The sequence below is a fragment of the Zingiber officinale genome, chromosome 1A (genome assembly GCF_018446385.1).
Source record: "Zingiber officinale cultivar Zhangliang chromosome 1A, Zo_v1.1, whole genome shotgun sequence".
NCBI lineage: Eukaryota > Viridiplantae > Streptophyta > Magnoliopsida > Zingiberales > Zingiberaceae > Zingiber > Zingiber officinale.
Window position 1 is genome coordinate 193147669 of NC_055987.1, and position 27349 is coordinate 193175017.

Here is a 27349-nt window from a genome sequence, read left to right on the forward strand (position 1 = left end):
GACCTTGACCACATGATTATTTTACCAAGTCTTGAAGTTTATAATTTAGATTGGAGTATTTGATCTTTTATCGATATTTGTTGAGTGTTTGATATTTTGATGACAGTTGTTGGAGGACATTTTACGGGTATGATTATGAGATTTGTAGTGATCGATATTCTTTGATAAGTAGACTACCTACTCTTAGACCGCAACGACTGACCGTCTCCCTACCGTCCGGTGATACATTGGACGTTACTCATGAGGTCAGAGGTTGCCGTTAGATTTTGGCAATAAGATACTCACGGTTGATTTATTAGTAATGGAAATGGTCGAGTTCGACATTATCCTTGGCATGGATTAGCTATCTGCATATCATGCCAGGGTTGATTGTTAGATGAGGGTGGTCACATTCCGACCTCCGAACCAACCATCGTGGGATTTCACTGGCATTAGGGATGACGACATATCAATCATTTCTGCAATTCAGGCTCAGAAGTTGTCACATGGTTGTCAGGGATTTCTTTTATCATTAATTAATGCTGACAACAGCGGGAGTACTCAGCTCTCAGACGTTCAGTGGCCCGAGAGTATCCGGATGTATTTCCAGATGAGTTACCAGACTTGTTTCCCCGAAGGCAAGTAGAGTTTGTTATTGAGCTGATTCCGGAGATCGTGCCAGCATCGAAAGCTCCTTACCGCATGACACCGAAAGAGTTGGACGAGCTAAAGGTCCAACTCTAGGAGTTATTGGACAGGGGATTTATCCGCCCTAGTGTTTCTCCGTGTAATTCTCTGATATTGTTTGTGAAGAAAAAGGATAGTACTCTGAAGTTGTGCATCGATTACAGACAGCTGAATGTAGTGACCGTCAGGAATAAGTACCCCTTACCACGGATCGAGGATTTATTTGATCAACTCAGAGGTACATCAGTATATTCTAAGATTGATTTGCGGTCCAGATATCATTAGCTGAAAGTCAAGGATTCTGATGCTCAGAAGACAACATTCCGCATCAGATACGGATATTATGAATTCTTGGTAATGTCATTTGGGCTTACCAATGCTCCAGCAGTATTTATGGATTTGATGAACCGCATCTTTCTAGAGTATTTAGATCAGTTCGTTATCGTCTTCATTGACAACATATTGATCTACTCGCATCCCAAGGAGGAACATGCACGGCATCTTCAAATAGTCTTGGAGACTCTTCGACAACATTGACTATATGCGAAGTTCAGCAAGTGTGCGTTTTTGGCTATCCTCAGTCGGCTATCTGGGACACGTGGTGTCTAGTCGAGGTATTTCCGTAGACCCTCAGAAGATCGAGACTGTCATCAGCTGGGAGCAGCTGAAATTAGTTCAGGAGATTCGCAGTTTCTTGGGATTGGCCAGATATTACAGACGGTTCGTTGAGGGTTGCTCTCGCATTGCTATGCCGCTTACACGCCTAACCAGAAAAGGTGTGAAGTTCACGTGGTCAGAAGCCTGCGAGACTATCTTTCAGGAGCTGAAGAGGAGATTAGTGTTGGCACCAATACTGGTTTTGCCCTCCGGAGAGAATGGATTCATGCTCTACACCGACGCTTCTCTACAGGGTTTGGGTGCTGTTTTGATGCAACATGGCAGGGTAGTCTCTTATGCCTCTCGTCAGTTGAAGGAGCATGAGAAGAACTACCCAGTACATGATTTGGAGCTAGCCGCTATTATCTTTGCTTTGAAGATTTGGCGACATCATCTATATGATATTATATTTGAGATTCTCACTGATCATAAGAGTTTCAAATGTCTTTTCACTTAGAAAGAACTCAATCTCCGACAGAGGAGATGGATGGAGTTCTTGGAGGATTATGATTGTACTATTAGCTACCATCCGGGGAAAGCTAATGTGGTTGCCGATGCACTTAGCCGGAAGTCTAGAGGGACTTTAGCTTGCCACCGAGTTGTGGTCACGGACTTGATTCAGGGTTTCTCCGAGTTGAGCCTTGAGGAGTAAGGACGGACAGAGCAGGGTATTCTGGTCACCATGTTTGCTCAGTCGTCGATCAAGATGAGGATCCGAGAGGCCTAGGTCGGTGATCAACGCTTACAGTTTATTGGCAGTCAGATAGCTTCCGGACAGCAGACCGAGTTCACCCGAGATGACGAGAGCATTATTTATTTCTGAGGCAGGTTATGCGTACCTCAATCTCACCCGGTCTTGCAGGAGCTACTTTAGGAGTCTCATCGCTCTTGATTTGCAATCCACCCAGGTGGAACTCCCAGGCGGAACTCTCATGTATCAAGATTTGAGGCATTCCTATTGGTGGAACGACATGAAGAAAGACATCGCAAAATTTGTAGCTAAATGTTTAGTCTGTCAGCAGGTGAAGGCTGAGCACCAGAGACCTGCCGGATTACTTCAGAGGATTCCGATTCCAGAGTGGAAATGGGAGCACATCACTATGGATTTTGTGGTCAGATTGCCTATGACACGACGAGGCCATGACGCGATTTGGGTGATCATTGGCTGATTAACCAAATCTGCATACTTTTTAGCGATCCGGAAGAATGATTCTCTAGATCGATTGGCAGAGCTATATTGTCGAGAGATTATCAGATTGCATGGTGTTCCATTGAGTATTATATCGGATAGAGACCCACGGTTCACGTCCCAGTTCTGGTAGAGTCTGCAGCAGGCCTTGGGCACACAACTCCATTTTAGTATAACATTCCATCCGCAGACAGATGGACAGTCAAAGCGGACCATCCAGACATTAGAGGACTTGCTGAGGTCTTATGTTATGGATTTCGGAAGCATCTGGGAGGACCACCTGCCATTAGCAGAGTTCGCCTACAATAAGCTATTACTCGGCTATCCAGATGGCATCATTTGAAGCATTGTATGATAAACCTTGTCGGACACCCACCCTCTAGGAGGAGGTTGGGGAGGCCCAGCTACTAGGACCTCAGAGAGCTTAATGGGAGGCAGAGTTGGTCCACATTATCAGACGGAGGATGTCCGAGGCGTAGGATCGTCAGAAGAGTTATGATAAGCAGAAACGTAGACCCCTGGAGTTCTCTACTGGCGACCATGTATTCTTGAGAGTTTCACCCACGAAAGAGGTGAAAAAATTTGGCCTCTGAGGTAAGCTAGCTCCACGATACATTGGACCTTTCCAGATCTTGGAGAGGATTAGAGCAGTAACTTATTGTCTGGCGCTACCACCGGCTCTGGCAGACATTTATGATGTGTTCCATGTGTTTATGATGAGGAGATACGTAGCCGACCCAGCACATGTTCTGTCAGATATATCAGTTTTCATTCAGCCTGACGTTACCTACGAAGAGGTTCCGATACGGATTCTGGACCACAAAGAGCGTCAGCTGCAGAATAAGACAATTCGACTGATTAAAGTCGGATAGCAGTATTATTCTGACGAGGAGGTTACTTGGGAGCTCGAGGATACGATCCAAGCTCAATACCCCCATCTTTTTACATGAGGTATGTGGGTTAATTTCTGTTCAGCATTTATACTATCTATCCATTGCTAGTACTTGCTGATGGTAAATGACGAAATTTGGGATCAAATTTTTATTAGTGAGGGAGAATGTAAAATATGGTACCCCAAATAAAGATTTAATAATAAGGTTTAATAGGCGAATAACCTTAACAAAATTTTTAGAAATTTTCATAAATTTTCTAGGATTTAATTGGAACTCGTATGACGTATGTTAAGAGGATAAATTATTAGGCCAGGGGAAAACTTGTTTAAGTTACCCTATTTTAACGAGGAAATGTTTAATTTCTTTATTTTCTTTTCCTTTCTTTTTATCTTTTCCTTTGTTTCTCCCGTGCCCTAATCCCGCGCCATCTCCTCCCCTCTCTCGCGCGACGCTGAGCCACCGCCGTCCCACACCCGACACCGTCTCCGCCTCCTCCTCTGCCCTAGCTTCGACGTCGCTTCCTCTTCCCCTCGCCGAACCCAATCGCCTCTCCCTCACTCAGCATGGGGCACCGACCGCCTTCTCATCTTCTCTCTCGATTTTCCTCAACCACCGCCTCTCTTGCTTTCGTGAAGGATCGCCGACGATGCCACAGTCGTCGCCCTCTCCCTTGCCTCGTCTTCTCTCTCGAGACACCAGACGCCACTGTCGACTCCCGATCCACTGGCTTCCCTTTCTGCTTCGGCCATCTCCGCACGGAGCAGCTTCGACGCCACTACAACCCTAATAAGTGCTTCTCCAGTCGCAGGGACACCAAAGAGGAAGGAGGTCAACTATTTGATTTAGGTAACGGATTTCCTTACTCTAATATGGTTAATTTGTGTTTGTTGATTTGGGTATTTGGTTTGGATGACTACAGCTTCACATAGCGCCGACCATCTTATTATGGCAGTGAACTTATCTAGCAGTGAGTTCGACGGAGGAGCAATCCAATTAGGGTAAGTTGTTGGGGTGAGTTGTTGGGGATTGGATTCTTATTGTAGATTAATCCGAATTAATGCAGGTATGGTTAGGGATAGCTGATTATATGGTTTGGGAATGATTGAGGATATGTTGGATTCAATCTAGGCTTCGAGTTGAATCTGATTTATTTAGTTAATCGAGATCAATGAATAAATTAGGGTTTCTTGGTTAATAGGAAATTTGATTAAGCTATTGGATATCTACGAGCATGACTAAATTACATGCTTGTTGTTACAAGACTCTTATTTGAGACGAGCGTCTCGACGTTGGATTGGTTGGATACGATCTTCTTTTTGAGGCGGGTATTTCTGATTTATCTCTTTGATATAGTCGTTCTAGATATGCATAATAGTATATAACTAGTAGCAATGATTATGTTTGCATTTACTTTGGTATGTCACTATTTGGTTCTTATAGTATGCCTATATTTGTATCTATTATACCTTCCTGCTTATATCATCTTGATTGTTACCATGTGTACTCCTGTTATTAGAAATAGTGACATACATTGACCTACTGTGTAGTAGACTTGTTATTTGTCATGTCTGACTTGTGTATCCAGTTTATTGTTACCTAGATCATTGTATGGATTTATTTTTTTTGTACATATATGGAGATGTATACTGTCAGTATCTACATGTTTAGTGTCATGCACCATCTTGCATGATTGTATGCTGAGCGATTGTCGGCTCCATTATTGTTGAGCACATCGCCAGTTACATGATCTGTACACACAACCACTCATGGGTTAGTGATACATCAGGCAGGGTGTGTGCAGTTTGCTCTGTCAGGGCTCCGCTGATCCACTTATAGGTAGCGATGACTGCAGCGTATAGCGGGTAGGGATCCCTCTCTTTGACCATGATACAGGGAGATGAGAGTTTAAGCTCCCCCATTATGTTTGGGGTAGGAGGATAGGTGTACACCGACAGCATCCTGTCCACTCGGTCACTCAGGAGCAGTGATGGCAGAGTGCATAGTTGTCTTAGCGCTATCCACTCGGTCTCACCATCTCGTGTGAGATGGCTGACTAGCGTTAGGGGTGACCATGTCATTTCTGCATCATATGCATGGATTGCATTTATTGTTTGTACTTGCTGCATTATATATGATGCATTTTGGTTGTTGCATATGATTAACATGTATACAAGTGACATTTTGTATGTGGTCTGACGACCCTTATTTCTGGATAGAAGGTTCTGGTGAGTACAATTTCTTCAACCTTTTTAGTCTGTATTTCCTACTTTTGTTCAGGAAAATATACTGCATAATTATTACTGTTAGTTATATCTTATTATGCATGTCTATCCGGTATCCGCTGAGTTCTTGAACTCACCCCGTTGATTATTCTTATTTCAGGTTGAAGCCGTCAGGAGGTTTCAGTTGCTAGTCCCCTTGCCACAAGGATTTTTGCTTTGGTCTTTTGGTTTTCTGTTTATTTGTTTAGAGCTATGTTTCAGATTGGTTCTGGTTTTGCACTCTGGATTTTGTGTGTTTTGTCTTAAGCTATTGTAATGGTTGAACTTTTGCTTGCTCGGTGGATTTTCTATTTGGTATGTTTAGCTATGTGCCTGCCGGTAGACAGAAGAGGTAAGTTTGGATGTTGTTTCGATTTCTTTTCATATTGTGATGACAGCCGAAGGTTGATATATTATAACTACATGGATTGTTTGTTTTTGTATGTCATATATATTTCAGCTGTGTTGGCTGATGAGTGTGAGCCCAGAGGGCTTTGTAGTAATGTTTCTGATTGTCACCCATACAGAGGAGATGCAGCCAAAATTTTCTCAGTAGGGACTCCCCCGAAGTGTGACACTTCTTTCTTAGTTCAGTTACTGCAATTTGACCCATCGTATGGCTTTAATGACATTTAAAATTATAAATTGCCAACGAACCTCCAATACATAAGCATGGACAACAATAAACTAACTTGTCTTTTGAATTATATAGAAAATTATTATTAAGATCTTATCATTTTATATACTATTTTTTGAAATAAAAAAATAAAAAATCTACTCTTTTACTTATCATATTATTTTATCAGTGGAATACAAATTACTAAAGCACTCAAAATATAGATAGAGATGTATAGTAAAAATGGCTTCAAGAATAATTAGAGGTAGGTTTTATGTGCACTATGAAAAGATATATGATATTTCTTTAGTTTTTGCTTCTTGTAAATTTCTAAATGGTTCAAGAAATGAGATGATAATAGATTTGTATGGATGATTATAGGGAGCAAACTACATGTTATATGACACTACATTTAAACGTTAGGGGTGCGACTGGGAAGTACTTCGACGTTTGTAATGAGGAGGATATGAATAACCATGCTAATGATGAAGAACTAGCCAGAAAGCTTTAGGATTTAAGCGAGAAGATGGTTAAAGCCAATGAGTAAAGAATATTTGAGGCAAGATGATAAATAGCATCCACCAAGATCCTTTAAGTTCATGTAATAAGATGTAGTCGAGATGAGTAGTTTTGAGTGTCTCTTAATTAAAATTTCTTTGTCTATGAGTAATTATGTTTATTATAGAAGTCCAAGGATGATCATTTGTATACTTATCTTGGTTGTTTATTTAATAATATGTTGTTGATTGAAGTAAATTTGATTTTCATTCATCTTATCATTGGTATTAAAAGACAACGGTTTAAAATTATTGTAAAATTATTGTCTTTGGTATTAAATGACAACCGTTTAAAACCATTGCCATTGGGCTCACTTTTAACAACACTGCTAATTATAACAGTTTTAAAATGGCAAAGACAATGGCTTTTATCCATTGTCTTTTAGCGTTTTTATTGTAGTTCTTTGACAAAATAGACTCTTAAGGTGAAGAGTTTTTGATGTGTATCAAAGGGGGAGAAAATATATGGTTTAAGTTAGAAAACTATATTCGTGCATTTGGTATGAGAATTGGGCTAACCTAACTTAAACATATTATCAAAAATAAAAAAGGGGATTGTTGGTGCAATCGTCCCTAGGTCAAAGTTGACCAATTTGACTTTGAGTTTCAATGTTTGGAAAATATTTGGAAAATGTCAAGTAGGTCAAGATTGATCGGATACTTAATGATATGTAAGAGAAAAATCAAGTAGGTCGCGGAGGACCAGATACTTGATTGACCAAGTCCTAAATTGAGGTTAGGCAAGGGTAAAGTCCTAACTGAGGTTAGGCAAGGTAAAGTCCTAACTCGAGGGTTAGGCAAAGGTAAAGTACTAATTGGAGATTAGGCAAAGGAAAGTCCATTACACATTGGTAAAGAAAAGTCCAAGTGGATCAAGGAGAATCGCATGTTAGCAAAGGAAAGTCTAAGTGGGTTAAGGAGGACCGTACGTTGGCCAAGGAAAGTTCCAACTGTGGTTAGACAAGAGAAAAATCCATGTGGGTCAAGGAGGACCGCACTTAGTGATTGACAGTCCAATGAAAAGTTAGCACGAGATGGAAAGTCTAAGTGGGTCAAAACATTGACCAAACACTTGGTGAAGAAGTCCCAACAAGTCATGGTTGACCGAATGTTGGGCAAAAGAACCTTAGACTTGGGTTAAGCAAGTTAGGGTTGAGCAATCGATTGGGTAATCGATTGGGCCAATGTCAATCAATCACATTTGCTCGTGAAACAAAAGGTATCTAGATCGATTGGGTAATCGATCAAGAGCTACGCCAATCGATCAGGTGATTGATTGAGCGTGTTTCTCCACAAATAGTGAGCATCATAATCGATCAGGTAATCGATTGAGAGCATGCTTGATCGATCAAGAGGAGTTTCTCCGCGAAGCATAATAGCTTCCTCGTGAGGAGTTTAATCGATTATGCAATCAATTAACCTCGCGAGGAGTTTAATCGATTATGCAATCAATTGAGGGGAGTTATTTGCGATGCACAGTGGGTTTCGTAATCGATCAAGTGATCGATTAAAGCCTATTAATTGATTAGATAATCGATTGAGAGAAGATGAAAAGAGCTGTTGCGAGTTTTGGACGACTGGATGTGCTCGGATTTAATGTAGCAATCGATTGGGGGTAAGGTCAATTGATTGGGAACCCTAATCCGTAGGATATAAGGCATTCGAAGGATTCAAATCAACAATCCTTTTTCTCCAAACTTCTCTGCCCATTCTTAGTGATTCTTGGAGTGAAGTGCTACTACATTTCCAAGTATCAAGAGGCAATTCATAGTAACAAGAGATCAAGAGTAAATGTCCTTTATTATTATATTTATTTCTTTGTTATTGTTACATTTATTATTATATTTATCATATTTGCTTGTGTATTTATATGTACGAGGCTTCTCCTCCTTCTAAAAGGAACGTTCTATAGTATATTGTGAGTGAGGAGAGTGAATCCTTGGATTAGTCACCTCAAAGAGATGGATATCAAGTAAAATCAAGGATGTTAACATTACTTCGAAGTTTCCATTATAAATTATCAATAAGATGGAGTAATTAAAGTTAATTATCTTCCTAACTTCGAGAGTGTACTAACAAAGAATGGGCTGATTGTTACCGGGCTATAATATTAATTAATTTGTACTTTGAAAAAGAAATATATCTCTTAATCTATTTAAAAAGTCGTCAAAACTTTAGTCCATTCTAGAGTTTCTCGTCTTCGATTTTTTTTTTAAAGTTGAATTGTATTCTTATGAGTTTTTAGATTATCATTGATTCGAATATCAATTTGAATCCGATATGTTCATTTAAAACTTGTTTATTACTAAATTGAAGTTTTTATAATTGATCGGGCAATGAGTTTTTCTTTTAAGAATATTTGTTTTAAAAAAAAAAACAAATTACAATTTTAAGTTTTTTAAAAAATTTTCTTACTGAATGCTCCAAATTTTCTTGTTGGTAGTTAAATGCAAAAGTTTTTTCTATAAAAAAATTTGCAAAAACAAATTATGAATTCCCACTGAATGAAGTCATTCTCAACCACCATTCAAAATCGATAGTTCTAAAATAATGGTTTGAAATCGATGATTTGAAATCAAGGATCTGATGGTTCATAACTAATAGTTGAACGGTTATAAAAATTTCAACTCTTAACTTTAATTTTCAAAGAAGGTTATGGTTTACAGTTTAATAACGTTATGATTTGTGACCATTTAAGATAATTATTTTTTAAATTTATAATTTAAAAAAATAAAAAATATAAATAAAATTTACACTTATTCAAGTTACATGTATATATATCCGATTTACGATATAAGAAAATTAAAACTTATACGTAGTCACGTCTCTTTTATGCTTATTATCTTAATTATAAAGTGGTGTTTAATTACTCACTTTTATTTCTCATTCTCATAATTTTAGTTTTGTCAATATTAAACGTTTATCTCATTATCTAAAAGTTATATTTTATAAAAAAATTATAAAATAATTCTGAAGTTTATATCTTAAACTTAGGATGCTCGTGATTATGCTATTATAAATTTTAAATTATTATTGCTATTAATATTTTATGTTTCAAATAGATTATCCATATTTTAAATTATAATATTTATAAATATCATATATTATTTTTATTTTTTTTGGACATATTAAAAGTACGGTGAGAAGAATAATCTTTAAATGGATTTAAATCTTCAACTATACACACGTAATCTCAATATCAACTAGCTAGACAATGACCAGGCTAATACTTGCTTTATAAATATGAATTATTATTAGAAATTGCTTGCTTCGTTCAACATACTTTGATAAATTTAATTTAATTTATTTTTATTTAATATTTTAAAAAAGCTAACTTCCATTAGTGGGAAAAGATCTCTGTGTAAGAGGAAATTTCTGTAAGTATTTATTAGTATGTACTTGTTTTTCTATTAATTAGTTAATTAATTGGGATAATATACTTGGTTGAGATTAATCCACTTGGTTGCAATTGACTTTAGACAATAAATCAAATATGGAAGCCGACCACTTTTTTTATATCGGTAATTACCAGAATTTAGGCAACTAAATCTGAATATAAAGTATTTTATAATTACATGTAATCTTAATTAATGCATATTAATACTAAATTCTGATTATTTAGTATTATCTTTTTATAAAACTTGTGGTCGTGGTATGCAACACGGCAACAAAAAAGTGGGGTCAGAGTACGATATATCCATTAAATGATCCACGCCCACTGCACTTGGTTGCCACACATTCCTTTGCTTGCTTTCATTCATTAAATTAATCCCTCTCTGTCTGCAAAGTAGACGCTAGTTTTTTCCATCGCTTTCATCCACTCGATCGACGAAGACTGGGAAGGGAAACCATAAAATTAGGTGGGAGGAAAGTTTGGTTAATTTTGTATGTATTCATCAACGGTCAATTATAAAAATATATATAATCTTCTGAACCGTAAAATTTATTCCTAATTTTTAGGATTAATTACATAAAATAAGAAAATTAAGGTCAAATTTAATATCCGCTAATTATATAAAAAAATATTCATAAAATCATATTTAATCAAATTGACTGTGCCAATTAATTAGAATCTTATTTTTAATATGTCAATCAATTAGAATTATTTTGATTATATTGTCATGCTTTTATTTATCTTATTCGGAGATATGTTTGTTGCTTATTTTAATTGATAAGAAAAAATTAGAACACAAAATAAAGGGAATTAGGCGTCGAAGTAAATTTGTAACCCAGGCCTTGCTCCATGGCGTGACGGTGTGTACCTCTTCCAACTGAAAGAATCACGGGCAGACTGTATCTCTAAGGTACGGTCATACATGATCTCCAGATTAAAATACGGCCTGACCGTAGGTTAAGATATGACCATATCTCTTTATCCCAGGTAGAGATATGGCTTGACCATGAAAAAAACGTACGACAAGATCTTATTTCTCCACGGACCGCCCTACCGCCTCCAAGTAGCTGCCTTTTCACTCGTCAAAAAAATACAATTTGTCGTCAAATAATTGATTGCATGTGGCGACTGATCAATTTGACTTTGAGTTTGAGTAATATATATATAATTTCCTCGTGTGCTTTTGTGTGAAAAGGCCGGAGACGTGTCTGAATTATAACGCAACTAATTGAGATGATGAGATTTTAGAAAAATACAATATCGACAAAATATATCATTTAGTGGGCTTAAAGCAATTAACTGTCTTAGGAAATAAATATATTGAAGTCGAACTCTTTTAGACGTCCTCCATTGACCAATTAATTGTGACGATTGGAGTCAAGAAAGAAATATAAATTAAATCCAATTAGGAAATTTGTCTTAACTTTCACGCCATTGGAATTCATATCAAAATTCATGCCCAGATTAAATACGAAACACAAGGCACTTATTTATTACAAGCATATATATCATAAATTGATATATCATGGCATGCAGTATACACTGAATTTGAAGAACGCATATATATAATAAGTGACTATGGCAGAGGAATGGCGAGATCGGCAAGCACAACGAGAGGAGTTTTCCTGGGTGCGCTCGTCCCGGAAATCTCCATCATGTCCAAATCCTCCGTCTTCATGCCATGGGGAAGCTTCCAGTCGAAGTGGAAGAGGAGGTGAGCCAACCCAACTTCCACCGCCGATAGCCCGAAGGTCATGCCGGGGCATATCCTTCGACCTACGCCAAATGGCAAGTATTCCAAGTTGAAGCCCCTGAAGTCGACTGAGCCGTTCTCAAATCTCTCCGGCTTGAAGCTTTCGGCGTCGGCGCCCCAATAAGACTCATCTCTTGCCAACGCGAATGCATTGATCAGGACTCGGGCTCCTGCCGGCACTCGATACCCCATGACCTCGCAGGTGTTTGTGCATACTCTCGGGAGCAACAGAGGGCCTGGAGGATGGAGCCTCAGCGTCTCCTTGATGACCAATTTGAGGTAGCCAAACTTGGATATGTCGCTCTCTTCCAGATTATTCTTCCCTCGCATGGCCTCCCTTATCTCTCGCTGGGCCGTCTCCATCGTCTCAGGGTTCTTCACCAGCTCTGACATGGCCCATTCGATCGTGGTCGATGATGTCTCTGTTCCTCCAGCAAATATTTCCTAAAGGAAATTAATCAATTAATTAATTAACAGCATGCATGCAAGCAAGATCATCAGCAAATTGAATTGAATTGAATTGAATTTAATGAATCATAAGCAAGATCATCACCAAGACAACGGCCTTGATGCTTTCGGTTGTGATGGGAAATTCTAATCCGCCTTCGTCTTTAAGCCTGAGAAGTACGTCGATGATTCGATCCTCCTGATCTGTGGTTTCATGATCAGCAGCTCGTGCAGCCTGACGCTGTGCGATGATTTCATCGAACACTCTGTCTAGCTTATCCCGAGTACGCTTTAACTTGGACTTCAATCCGGTGAGAGTGTCCAAGAATTTGAGGGACGGGTACATGTCAGCCGCCGCGAAGCTGGTCACCAGGCTCACCGACTCCTTCACCAGCTGCAAGAACTCGGCTTGTTGTTTGCACCTTTCACCGAACGCCGTTCTCACCACCACCGCGTTGCTCATGGACATCACCATCGCGCCGAGATCGAGAGGCGTTTGGGCCGACGCCTTGCCGGCGATCTCCGCCGTCAGCTTACGGATCATATCCTCGCGGATGGCCGCGAAGGACTTGACGCGCCGGGAGTTGAGCAGCTCCGTGGCGTAGATCTTCCTCATCTGCTTCCAATATCCGCCGTAGGCGGCCATGGCGACGCTGAGACCGTCGTAGGTCAGTATGTTGACGAAGGTCAAGTCGGTCGGCCGGCTGGCAAAGTTGAGGTCATGACGCTTGATGATCTCCTCCACGGCCTCCACGGACGAAGCGACGACCAAGTCGACCTGGCCGAGGCGGAGCAGTATGAGCGGGCCGTGAGTCCGAGCGAGGCTGCGCAGAGTACGGTGAGGGTTGGCGCCGGCGAGTTGGTGGATGTTTCCGATGAGGGGAAGTTTGGGAGGGCCGGGTGGCAGAGGAGCTAGGACTTGTCCATGTGATTTGTCATGAGCTCCACTCGTTGGTCTCCTGAGCAGTAGTAGCACTGCCGCTATGGAGAAGCCGAGGAAGAGGGTGATGAAGAAAGGGGAGAAGAGGAAATTAGCTTCCATGGCCAAATGCGAGTGCAGTAGCTACTTGCTAACTCCTTACTGATCGAATCGATCGGATGCATCAACCTCTCTTCGTCCTATGCATTTATAGAACTATAACAAAACCAGAGACTAATTTTAATTAATTTCTTACAAAATTGATTTTGAATAACGAACTATTTCTGTCCTCCGATCGAGTCAATATGCGTAGCCACCTTTTTTTTAATCTGATTATATTTCCATACTTTTCCCGTACTAATAGTTTCATATATTTAATTTTTTTATCCAGTATGAAGAACAAGCTAAGTCAACTGACTTCTCGTATCCACATGATTAACAAACATTTTTTTAATCTGATTATTTTCATACATATTTTAATCTGATATTCATGCATTTTTTATTTCCGAACATTTTCATGCATTTCAACTGCATGTATGAACTAAATCGATGGTTTTCAGCCCGGCTAAGACCGTTGGTATTTATATATATTACGGATCATTTGACCCTATACAAAGGTCACGAAGTTCTCCATAATTTATATCCCTTTTAGATTGCATGAGGTCGTGAAGGCTTCTCGTGAGAGTTATCACTTTCATGTAATAAATCGTTAATTTTTAACATTTAAATTTTCAACTGCATGCATTTTTTTCAAACATTTTGAATTATTTGTGATCCTAATTAAACCGATGGTTTTCCAACATTTTGAATTATTTGTGATCCTAATTAAACCGATGGTCTGGGATTCTATCTCGCTATAGAAGGATAATTAGTTAAATTAACAAAATGACTAATCAATCAATTATTATAATTATTTTCTGGACTCTTAAGTCAAATCAATTAATATATTGATTAAGTCCATGATACTAATATAAATTGACCATAAATAGATTGATTATTAACAATTAAGCTATTCATTTATTTTAAATATATATCAATTTATAGTATAAATATAATAATTTAACGGCATTAGTCAATCCTAATGGTCTATTACAAGGGAGAGTTGAACTGATAGATAGATAACTTGTTAAAATTCTTCATCTCCAAATTGTTTTTGAAAAGGAGAGTTTTTTTTTATATCCTGCGCGCCTGCACAGTGCACAACTGTGCGTGCAGGATATCAATCGGTTTTAATTTTTTTTAAAAAAATTTTTGAATTAAAAATAATTAAAAAAATATATTTTTTAAAAATTTTATTTTTAGGGTTTAGACTTTGGGTTATAGTATCAAAGTTATTTTTTTAAAAATTTTACCTCTAGGGTTTAGGCTTTGAGTTATAGTATCAAAGCTATTTAGAGTTCAGACTTTGGGTTATAATATCAAAGTTATTTTTTTTTAGATTTTACCTCTAGGATTTAGGTTTTTGAGTTATAGTATCAAAGTTATTTTTTCTAAGATTTTACCTCTAGGGTTCAGACTTTGGGTTTCAGGCTTCCTAATTAGGTTATAGTGTTTGGTTTAAAAAAAAACAAAATAAAATTAATTTAAGTATTTATTGAGTATTGTAATATGTCGAGGGGATATATTAATGTATTAGAAATTTATATAAGAAAATGTTTATTTTTTAAATTGATTTTTTAAATTTAAAATATTAAAAAAATTAAAAAAAAAACCGATTGATATTCTGCGAGTGCACAATCTCGCACAGTGCGGGCGGGTAGGATATCAATCCTTTTATATATATATATATATATATACACTGTGCGGACGGGTAGGATATCAAATCTTTTATATATATATATATATATATATATATATATATATATATATATATATATATATATATATATATATATATATATAACCAGTCACCATTTTCATTAAGAGGAAATTGGTCAATCTTGCTGGCCTATGAAAAGTGGGAGAGTTGAATAGATAGACAGGAAACTTGTTAGAAGTCTTAAAGATGACATAGAAGATAAGGACTAATTTGTCGTTTGGGTAGAAATTTCTTTCTAAACTTTCACAAATAATCTTATTATCTTCTTCAAATGTAGACACTTTTAAATATGAATATGTATATTTTTCTAAATTTATTTCGTCAATTAATTCTTTATTAACTAAACAATAAACATGTTCATAATATGAATAAATCTTTGGATATGATTTATTGTTTTTGAAACAATAACTTCAACAGAGAAATTTATGAATTACTTTGTAGACAATTTAGAATTTTAATTCATTTTCTGACTTTTAATATCTTTTATTTCTACATCTCTTTTTATCAGTAAAAAAAAAACTAGCCATTTAATTGTTTGACTTTTTTTTTAAAAAAATTAAAATTATTAAATTTTTACTTTTATTTACAATTTTTTAGTTATTGAATTAGTTTGGTTAACAATTACTTATCTATTTTCATGGCTTTTTGTCAGAATTTGATTCTTACTCAATTTTATAAATTTATCATATAGTTATTGGCTTGGTTACATCCTAAGCTCAAATTAATTATCTATAAATATATGGAAAAAGGGATTTATCATATGTTGTTGTGCATAGAGATAATAATATTGAATTATTATTATTATAGTATAATCTAGATATTCAACTTATTCAAACTGATTAATTTTAAAGATGATCCACTTAATTTCATAATTTTTTTTTATTTATCATCAAAATAAATTAAAAAATACTTACGGAAACCCATCTAAACGTCTAATATTCTTAAAATTATTATCCTATACAAAAAAAAAATCCTTATAAGCTGTAGTTGAGATTCGACTCTAAAAAAATTTAATTAATTGTTTAAAGAGTTGGTACCACTGTGGGGGCAATAATATTGAATTATTGTACTTTAGAAAAAGACCTTGTCTCTTAATCTATTTGAAAAGTCAAAACTTTGTTTTTTTAAAAAAAAAATCAATTGCATTCTTATCTAATTGATTATAGATTATTTATTTGCAGAATTGAATTTTTAGATCGTCATTGATTCTAATATCAATTTGAATGAGATCTGTTTATTTAGAACTCATTTATACTAAAGTGGAGTTTTTATAATCGATCAATCAATGAGTTTTTCTTTTAGGAATGTGTTTAAAAAAAACAAATTACAATTTTAATTCTTTTTAATTTTCTTGTAGAATGCTTAAGATTTGCTTATTGGTAGTTAAATGTAAAAGTTTTTTCCATAAAAATTTGTAAATACAGGTTATGGATTTCCCACTAAACACTCATTTGGACTTAGACCTTGATCATAATTCGGAATGGATAGTTATTTGGAATTGTCGATTCAACGTTCAAAAATATACCCTTAACTTTAAGATTCAAAGGCTATTATAATTCATGGTTCAAAACCCTAATTATTATGATTCAAAATTATTACTATTATTTTCTTTAAAAAATTAATTTTAATTTTTTTTTTAAATATAAAAAATGATTTGCACTGAGTATCCCCTTAGGATGTGTGAGAATCAAATCTCAAGAAGTTAGCTTACATGTTTTCCTTTATTACCTTAGAAAATGACATTATTACTTATGTTCGTTCCTGGTTCCATAGTATTAGTTGTTGGTGTAATAGACTTCTCATTCCAATGTCTTCATAGATCATTCCGATGTTCAAGTTAAGTTAAGATTTACTTGAGGTAATATACGGTTGGAAGAAGAAGATAGAGAAGAAAAAGAGGACTTGGTTTAGTTGTAGAGAGTTCAAATCCCCTACACTTACCCTCTCTAGGGTTTATATAATTGTTAGAAGAGCATATTCACATTAGCTACTCTAGATACCACATGCTCCTCCATCATCTTGGTATCTATAAGTAACCCAGGTTGATTTTGAGGTAATCAACCAAGTTAAGTTATGCTCTGTGTATTTGATGTCTTGTATCTAAGTGTACAGGGACTTAGGAGTTTAAGAAGTCAAGCGGAAGACGTAGCAAGCAAGAAGGATGTCACGGAAAGTGAGTTGACGGGTTCGGTGCATCCTGTTGGATCGAGATGCGCTAGAGGGGGGGGTGAATAGCGCTCCCGGCTATTTCGTTCGATTCGTAAAACACTCGAGTAAAAAATGCAGCGGAATAAAAACAAACAACACAAAGACACAAGTCGATTTTACTTCGTTCGGAGCCTAAGGCGACTCCTACTCGAAGGCTCGCGATCCTTGATCACTTCCGGTGGGCAACAACTATAAGTTCGAAAGTATACAAAAGATGATTTACAAGTAATGCAGTAAGTAATCTTATACCGACAATGGAAATACTAAGTTGAAGCTTCGGGTTGTCGGTGTCGAGTTGCAGCACTTCGGGATGAGTTCGTTAGCAGCTAAATGCAGAAGGAAGACTTGAATCTTGTTGTTCTAAGCTGCTGGTTGAACCCCCTTTTTAAATGCTGTTCAAGGCGCCTTAAACAAGCTCCAAGGCGCCTTGAATAGGCCGAGTCAGCCGCGGATGAGGAGCGAACTGGTCGAATCTTATCACAGATTCAAGGCGCCTTCTACTGTTCGCAGGGCACCTTCATCTGTTCAAGGCGCCTTCCACTGTTCATCAAGGCGCCTTGAACAGCTTCTCGCAGCCAGCTCCAGCCTTGCACCCGAGGCGCCTCCAAGCTCCATGAAGGCGCCTCGGACACTGTTCATCCGAGGCTTTAGGTTGCTTCTTTGCACCTGCAAGATACGTTAGTCTCAAACACTACCCTGCAGCACAAAGTTAGCACATAATACAATAAGTATGATAAATGAAGTATTGACAGTCTCCGGACTGTCCGGGTCTGACTTCGGATTTCCAACCGGAAACCCTAGGTCGACCCGACGCCTCTTTCCCTCTACGGGAACGCGTCCTCACCTACTCCACTCGGGAGATTTACTTGATGTCTCCGGATCGATGAATTTTTGCTCGGCACTCGGCTCTTGGACTTTCTGCTGGACATCCGCTTCCTCGGCTTCTCCTGGTTCGCGACACCAGGACTTTCCACCTAGGGTTACCACCCCCTAGGACTTTTGCCTGAAGCCATCGACCTGCCAAGACTTTCCGCATAGGGTTACCACCCCCTATAACCTAGGGTTACCACCCCCTAGGGTTTTCCCTTTGCCTAACCGCAGCTAGGACTTTTCTCCACCTAGGGTTACCGCCCCCTACGACCTAGGGTTACCACCCTCTAGGATTTTCACATGCCTAACCGCAGTTAGGACTTTCCTGAAACACTCATTCAACATGTTAGATAACAACAACCCTTAACTTTGAATCCTTTGCCATTATCAAAACTCAGGTTCGATCGTCGGATGCTTCCCGCACCAACAATCTCCCCCTTTTTGATTATGGCAACACAAATTCAAAGTTAAGTAAAACAAATGCATAAGTATATTAAAAAGTTTTAAGTGAGCAGGCTTAAGTATATAAATTCAAATGAACGTCTAACTTAAGCTAACACTTAAACTTTTGTGAAGCTCCCCCTTAATACAGGGTTTCCTTTTTGAATTTTTACTTTTGAATTTCCTACTCTCCCCCTTTGCCATTTATCAAAAATAGACCCGTTGAAAACAATTTTCAATTTTTCTTTTTGAAAAGTAAATTAGTTTAGGAAAAAAAACGGGATAAGTGTTAAATTTTCACCTAAAATTTTGATAGCACTGAGTTAAAATTTTGCAAAGCTATCTGAAAGGTAAATTAGAAAATATCTTAACAATAATTTATAAAGTTATGTTTCAAGGTTGGCTAAGTTTGAAAAAAGTTTGAAAGTTGCTCTATGAATCACTTAGCTAAGCCTTTTGCAAACATAGAATTTTGAAAATATAGCTTAAGTGAAAAGAGACTTAGCTTAATTTTGAGTAAAGTAATACTTATTTTTGAAAAGGAACTTGTTAATTTTTAGGTTGAAGAGAGAGAGTAGCTAATATTTTAATTTAGGTTATTTATTTAGTTGGTCCTTAAGTCCAAGCAACAATTAAATTATCTAATTGGTGTTGATCAGGTATCAGAGCCCTAAAGTACAAGTATGCTTAATCTTAATATTTCCATTTCCTTTAGTTTGAGAGATACTTTTAGCTAAGATAAGGTTATTTTTGTCTTTAACAAGTAACTAAGCAAATGTTTGTGATATCACAACACTTTAAAAAAAGAGGGAGTTTAGCAAAAAAAATTTGATCAAGACTCAGTTTAGCTAAGATTTTTAAATTTAAAATACTTTTATCAAACACTTAGCTAAACTTATGGAGATAATAGTTTTGTTAAGTATTTAACCTTAAAAAGACTTAGTTTTTAAAAAAAAATTGTTTTGATGAAATTTTGAGAATGCTTTGGAAAATACTTAGCATTTTCAGCAAAACTTAGCATTTGAAAACAATTGCTTTGAGAGACACTTAGCTAATTTTTTTTTTAACTTTAAAAAATACTTAGCTAAATTTGAAAATACTTAGCTATATATTCAGCTTAAAAATGATTGCCTTGAGAAAACTTCTTGCCAAATAGCTAAGTTTAGAGTATAGTCTAACTAAGCTTAGTTAAAGAAGACTTGATTAAGTACTTAGCTTAAAGAGATTTTACATAAAGGCTTAGCTTTGAAAACATTCTAGAAGAGTTATAATTTAAAAGCCAGGTCATAAATAATTTCAATTTTAAAGTTAAGTTAAGAATAACCTGAATTTTTGAAGATAAGTAAAAAATAGTTTTTAATTTTGAGGTCAAGTTAAAATTTTATTTTAACAAAAAACTAATTTTAAAATCAATTTAAAATCATTTCCCCTTAATAAATGCCTTAATAACTTCTTTGAGTTCAGGAGTCCAAGCATGAGAGGTTAAAAAATAATTTTCCTATCTTTCCATCTCACTCATTCTAGATAAACAAGCATGTTTAGCATATGAGTGAGCGTGAGATGGAGTTAACATTTGCAATCATAATTTTATAATATGATTTGAGAATTAAAGATTTTTAAACCCTTTTAAATTAATTGAATAATATTCTGAAATTAATTGAATAATATTTTGAAATGATTTTCAAAAAAAATTTAATGATTTTGAAATGCATTTTCAAAAGATTTTTGAAATGAATTTTCAAAAGATTTTTCAAATAATTTTAAATGATTTTTAAAAGAGTTTTTTCAAATAATTTTTAAAGGATTTTTAAAATTCGGTTTTAAAAGATTTTTAAATGATTTTAAAAAGATTTTTCAAGTAATTTTCAAATTAAATTTTAAAATATTTTTAAATAATTTTGAAAAGATTTTGAAAAGAATTTTAAAATGATTTTCAAAATAATTTTTAAAGGACTTTTAAAAGAATTTTTAAAATAATTTTCAAAATAATTTTTAAAGGACTTTTCAAAATAATTTTTAAAGGACTTTTAAAATAATTTTTAAATGATTTTCAAAATAATTTTTAAAGGACTTTTTAAAATAATTTTTAAATGATTTTCAAAATAATTTTTAAAGGACTTTTAAAGGAATTTTAAAATGATTTTCAAAATAATTTTTAAAGGACTTTTTAAAATAATATTTAAATGATTTTCAAAATAATTTTTAAAGGACTTTTAAAGGAATTTTAAAATGATTTTCAAAATAATTTTTAAAGGACTTTTAAAGAATTTTTAAAATTATTTTCAAAATAATTTTTAAAGGATTTTTAAATGATTTTTAAAAGATTTTTCAAAATAATTTTTAAAGGACTTTTAAAAGAATTTTTAAAATGATTTTCAAAATAATTTTTAAAGGATTTTTAAAAGATTTTTCAAAATAATTTTTAAAGGATTTTTAAAAGAATTTTTAAAATGATTTTCAAAATAATTTTTAAAGGATTTTTAAATGATTTTTAAAAGATTTTTCAAAATAATTTTTAAAGGATTTTTAAATGATTTTTAAAAGATTTTTCAAAATAATTTTTAAAGGACTTTTAAAAGAATTTTTAAAGGATTTTAAAATGATTTTTAAAAGATTTTTGAAAATAATTTTTAAAGGACTTTTAAAAGAATTTTTTTAAATGATTTTCAAAATAATTTTTAAAGGATTTTTAAAGGATTTTTAAAAGATTTTTCAAAATAATTTTTAAAGGACTTTTAAAAGAATTTTTTAAAATGATTTTCAAAATAATTTTTAAAGGATTTTTAAATGATTTTTCAAAATAATTTTTAAATGACTTTTAAAAGAATTTTTAAAATGATTTTCAAAATAATTTTTAAAGGATTTTTAAATGATTTTTAAAAGATTTTTAAAATGATTTTCAAAATAATTTTTAAAAGATTTTTAAATGAATTTTAAAATTAAGTTTTGAAGTAATTTTGAAATTAATTTGAATTTGAATTAATTATCAGTTTGTTTTTAATTACTTAGTCATCTCACCCGATCTGAATTTTCAATTAAGGAATCCTATAATTTTTGTGAGATGAATTGAGGTTCAATTTAAGGGTTTGATTTAACTTTGTGTTAGATTCAGGTTTAGCTTTGGGTTCAACAAGTAAGCATTCTTTGGATAAACTTCTGGGCTATGGTGAGTCACAAGGAACTCATTAAAGTAACCATGCCTTCGAGGTTTTCCAAATAGTCCTACCCATTGAACTTAATACTAAACCTTGGTCTAACTAGTTAGGATCCATTTAAGGGTAGCTTCGGTCAGTTCCACTTGGCCAAATGCACCAGGTCGAAGCCATATCTTCCTAGACATGCGATGCCCAAGCTTCCCTAACTTACTATCATTCAAAAACTTCACCAGTACCGTGGGTCAAGTTAAACCTAGCCCATTTTTTCTAACCTTAATTACCCTGCCGGGTAGTCTACTCTTGTTTACCCATTTCGGGTAGATTAAGTTCAGTTACCCAGTCGGGTAGTTTAGTTAGGGGTGCCAGCTATTCTGGATCCTCCTTCTAAATTTTTATTTGATTTAAATTGAATTTTGATTTAAGTTCAAATTTTTAATTTAATTTTGAATTTAATTTTGAATTTTGAATTTTAATTTACTTTCAAATTTTGAGATTTAAATTTAATTTAATTTTTAATTTAATTTAATTTTTAATTTTGAATTTTAATTTACTTTCAAATTTTGAGATTTAAATTTAATTTAATTTCGAATTTTTAATTTAATTTTGAATTTAATTTAATTTCGTTTAATTTTAATGGTTTTTCTGTTAACTCCCACTGGATCATAGCCTCGATATGGCCTATCGAGGTAGTATATTTGATCCTTCGGGATCCAATATTGACCAAGTCCAACTTGATTAATCAATTTGGACTTGGGGACCCATGCTTGAATTATGTTTCTATTATTTCTATTAACTAGAGACAGATATGATTTATATTTTGTTTTGGTCTTAAATCCAAGTCCGGATTTGTTGTAAATGGCTCGTTGTTTTCCAAGAATTAGATCCAAATTCTTGAAACCCAAGGTGAACCGTTCCAACATGTCTTTGAGTTCTTTAATTTGAGTTTTTAAATTAGAATTTTCTTCCTCAAGTTGTTGGACTTGAGTCGAATTTCCAATTTGAACTGGCTCAGTTAAAGCACTCAAGTCAGTCGCTTCCTTAAGGGCTGTTACCTCCTTTTAGAGCGACTTAACCCGGACATTGGATTTAGCCAACTTCTTTAATAAGTAAGGAATTAAATTTTCTGAATCATCTAAGCTAATACTTGAAATTAGAGCACTTACAGTGGTTTTGGGTCCTTCAGAAATGGATACGGATCCGTGGCTTCGCTCGGACTCGGTGTCTGATTCGCTCTCGGTTTCTGAATCGGGCTCGAACTCGGACTCGGTTTCAACAACATGTGCTAGTACTGGTAGAGCGAGAAGGCTCGCTTGCTCTTCTTCGTTCGATTCGGATTCATCTGATGACTCGGACCATGTTGCCTTCAGTGCTTTCTTCGTCTTGCTTGTTCCTGCAAATAACGCAACACCTTCCTCGGCCGGACTAGTATTAGTCTGCTCAAATAATTTATTTATTAAAATATGCTTACCTATTTTTGTATCAGGAATACCTTCGTGTAACTCAATCAGATTCTCCCACAGCTCCTTGGCACTTGAGAATGGGCCGGCGCGATTCATCTCCTTATTCGTTAAGCCACACTGAAGTGTATATGTTGCTTTTGCGTTTGCTTCTACCTTTTTGATAAGGTTCGCGTCCGAGTTCTCTTACGGTAGTGGCTTGCCGACGCCGTTAGTTGGCAGTTGAAGCCCGGTTTTGACGATCATCCAGACTTCAAAGTGAGTCTGGAGATACGCCTCCATCCGACCCTTCCAATCTCCAAAATCATCTCCGGAGAAGAGCGGTGGGCGAGCAGTGTTGTAGCCTTCTTGATGGGTCATCTTAGAAAGACAATCTCGCAAAATAAACACAATAAAACTTGTTCCAAGACTTAGTCTTGAATTAGTAGTGCGGGAGAGAAATAAAAATAGTAATTCAGGAATTTTGAGAAAAAATAATAAAATATTATTAAAATAATATTAAAAAAATATTACTACAAATTTTTGAAAATGTAATATTTCGCTAATTCCAACCAATGGTGAAAAGATGAAAATTAATTTTTCAAAAATAGTTTTGGAGGGAAAAAAACGAAAGGCGTAAGCCCTCATGGTAAACGACAAAGCCACGAAAAATGCTTGAATGGTAGTTGCACCAATTCAAAGCGACCCCGCTCTGATACCAATTGTAGGATCGAAAAGAATTTAGATATCTCCACAATGGCATGATATTGTCCACTTTGGGCCTAAGCCCTCATAGTTTTGCTCTTGAGCTCTCCCCAAAAGCCCTCATGTCAATGGAGATATCTTTTCTCTTATAACCCATGATCTTTCCCATGTGTTTTCAATATGGGACTATGTTTGCAATCTTGCAACCCCAACAATCCCCCCCTCAAACAAAGGACCATAGGCTTCCCACGTCCGATCCTCGACCCACCAGGTCTTCTTACCCCTCAGTCCACCCGACCTACTAGGACTTCCTTGCCTAATCGCAACTAGGACTTTCCTGCCTGGTGTCTGGTCCTCTTGATCCGAACATAGGAGCCCCCACTTTCTTTGTTCGAGGTCAATATTGTACCCACATGGCTCAATCAGACCATAGCTCTTGTGCACAGTGGGCGGTTAAACCTTCTGACAGTCCGGGCTCTGATACCAATTGTTGGATTGAGATGCGCTAGAGGGGGGGTGAATAGCGCTCGCGGCTATTTCGTTCGATTCGTAAAACACTCGAGTAAAAAACGCAGCGGAATAAAAACAAACAACACAAAGACACAGGTCGATTTTACTTCGTTCGGAGCTTAAGGCGACTCCTACTCGAAGGCCCGCGATCCTTGATCACTTCCAGTGGGCAACAACTATAAGTTCGAAAGTATACAAAAGATGATTTACAAGTAATGCAGTAAGTAATCTTATACCGACAATGGAAAATACTAAATTGAAGCTTCGGGTTGTCGGTGTCGAGTTGCAGCACTTCGGGACGAGTTCGTTAGCAGCTAAATGCAGAAGGAAGACTTGAATCTTGTTGTTCCAAGCTGCTGGTTGAACCCCCTTTTTAAATGCTGTTCAAGGCGCCTTAAACAAGCTCCAAGCCGCCTTGAATAGGCCGAGTCAGCTGCGGATGAGGACCGAACTGGTCGAATCTTATCACAGATTCAAGGCGCTTTCTACTGTTCGCAGGGCGCCTTCATCTGTTCAAGGCGCCTTCCACTGTTCATCAAGGCACCTTGAACAGCTTCTTGCAGCCAGCTCCAGCCTTGCACCCGAGGCGCCTCCAAGCTCCATAAAGGCGCCTCGGACACTGTTCATCCGAGGCTTTAGGTTGCTTCTTTGCACCTGCAAGATACGTTAGTCCCAAACACTACCCTGCAGCACAAAGTTAGCACATAATACAATAAGTATGATAAATGAAGTATTGACAGTCTCCGGACTGTCCGGGTCTGACTTCGGATTTCCAACCGGAAACCCTAGGTCGACCCGACGCCTACTGTTCCCTCTACGGGGAACGCGTCCTCACCTACTCCACTCAGGAGATTTACCTGCTGCCAGTGCGATCCTCCAGATCGACTTAGTCAGCACTCGACGCTTCCGGACTTTTTGCTGGACATCCGCTTCCCGGCCAGTCCAGTCTTTCACCTGGTTCGCGACACCAGGACTTTCCACCTAGGGTTACCACCCCCTAGGACTTTTGCCTGAAGCCATCGACCTGCCAAGACTTTCCGCATAGGGTTACCACCCCCTATGACCTAGGGTTACCACCCCCTAGGGTTTTCCCTTTGCCTAACCGCAGCTAGGACTTTTCTCCACCTAGGGTTACTGCCCCCTAGGACCTAGGGTTACCGCCCCCTAGGACCTAGGGTTACCACCCCCTAGAATTTTCACCTGCCTAACCGCAGTTAGGACTTTCCTGAAACACTCATTCAACATGTTAGATAACAACAACCCTTAACTTTGAATCCTTTGCCATTATCAAAACTTAGGTTCGATCGTCGGATGCTTCCCGCACCAACACATCCGAGGAACTAGGAATTACGGAAGAGTACACTAGTGAACAAGAGGACGCGGACAGTGTTTCCGAGGGACGTGGGCAGTGGATCCAATTTTCTGTCTTGGATTAGCAACCACTCATGTTGTAAACCAGGTAAAACCTCGACCTCTTACTTTACTTTTATGCTAATTATTTTTATTATTTAATGAGTGTGTGTCCTTGCTAAGTTCAAATAGAGAGAGAAGTGTTAATTTCATTTGCAGGCTATTCACCCCCTCTAGTCGGTCTATACGGGACCAACAATTGGTATTAAAGCAAGGTGCGCTTTAGAAGAACTAATTGGCAACTGAAGCAACAAGATGACCGAAATGAGCATTCATCCACCAAAGTTTGAGGGGGATTTCGCGATCTGGAAAAAGAAAATGGAGGTAGCTTTTAGAACATATTTTGATATATTGGTTACTATTAAATATGGTTTTGTAGCACTCATAGATCAGTATGGATCTGAAAAAGAAGAGCACCTCTGGACAAGAAGGAGCAAGTTAACTTCGTGGTAAATGACAAAGCAGAGTTCCATCTGCTAAGCATTCTTCCACTCTAAGAAGTCAATCAGATCAGCAACTATGACTCAGCTAAAGAACTTTGGGAGAAGCTCCTAAAACTGCACAACGAAACCTCGAAGGCTAACTCACAAGACAAGGCATGCTTTAGAACCAACTCAACAACCTCCAAATGAAAAAGGAAGAGACAGTAGTTCATCTACACATAAGAATCAAGGAGCTGATCACCATACTCATAAATCTTGGAGAAATGGTATCAAATCGAGATTTGCTAAGGTATGTGTTAAATGTGTTTCCGAGAACTCCAGAATATATGTCTATAGTGGACTCCTTCTACATCTCCAAGGATCTTGAGGTATATACTTTAGATAATTTATTTTCTACATTTGAATTACATGAACCAAGATGCATAGGTCTAAGAAAAGAAAAAGAGCCAAGTCAAAACCTATCACTAAAAGCTAACTAGAAAGACGAACCGGATGTCGACACATCACTCAATGAAGACGAAGAAGTGTTTATGGTATGAAAGCTAAATAAGTTTTTTAAAACTAATAGATTTAATAAGTTATAGGCCAAGAAATTTCTTTCGAGAAAGAGGAAAGTCAGATGTTATAGCTGCCAAGAAGAAGGGCATATCAAGGATAACTAACAAGGGCTAAGACGATCAAAGCACAAGAATCTTAAGTCGACTTGGGGCAAAACATCATCATCCGAATTTGAGACGAAGCAATACGCTTGACTAGCATTAACGGCAAGTTACCAAGAAGGAGAACAAGGTGGAACTTCATCTGAGATGAGCATCGAGAACATTGATGAAATGACAGCTTCGAATTATGAGTTTGACACGGTACATGAGGTACAACTCTTACTTCCTGATTAGCTGTATGATGGTATAAAAATGCTATCTAGGTCATTATGCAAACCACGAACTAAATGTATAGATTTAAAAATAGAAAAAAAATGAGTTAAAGATAAATTTAGCTAATG

At 36.3% G+C, this 27349-nt stretch overlaps 1 protein-coding gene across 1 annotated transcript; it reads right to left on the reverse strand.

Annotated features, from left to right (window-relative positions):
• Positions 1-11697: 11697 nt before the first annotated feature.
• On the reverse strand, positions 11698-13541 carry LOC122013943 (alpha-humulene 10-hydroxylase-like). The gene is made up of 2 exons (XM_042570156.1): positions 12540-13541; positions 11698-12430 (listed from the first exon to the last, which is right to left on the reverse strand). The coding sequence occupies exons 1-2, from the start codon at positions 13473-13475 to the stop codon at positions 11810-11812; spliced, it is 1557 nt and encodes a 518-aa protein (XP_042426090.1). The 5' UTR covers positions 13476-13541; the 3' UTR covers positions 11698-11809.
• Positions 13542-27349: the final 13808 nt, after the last annotated feature.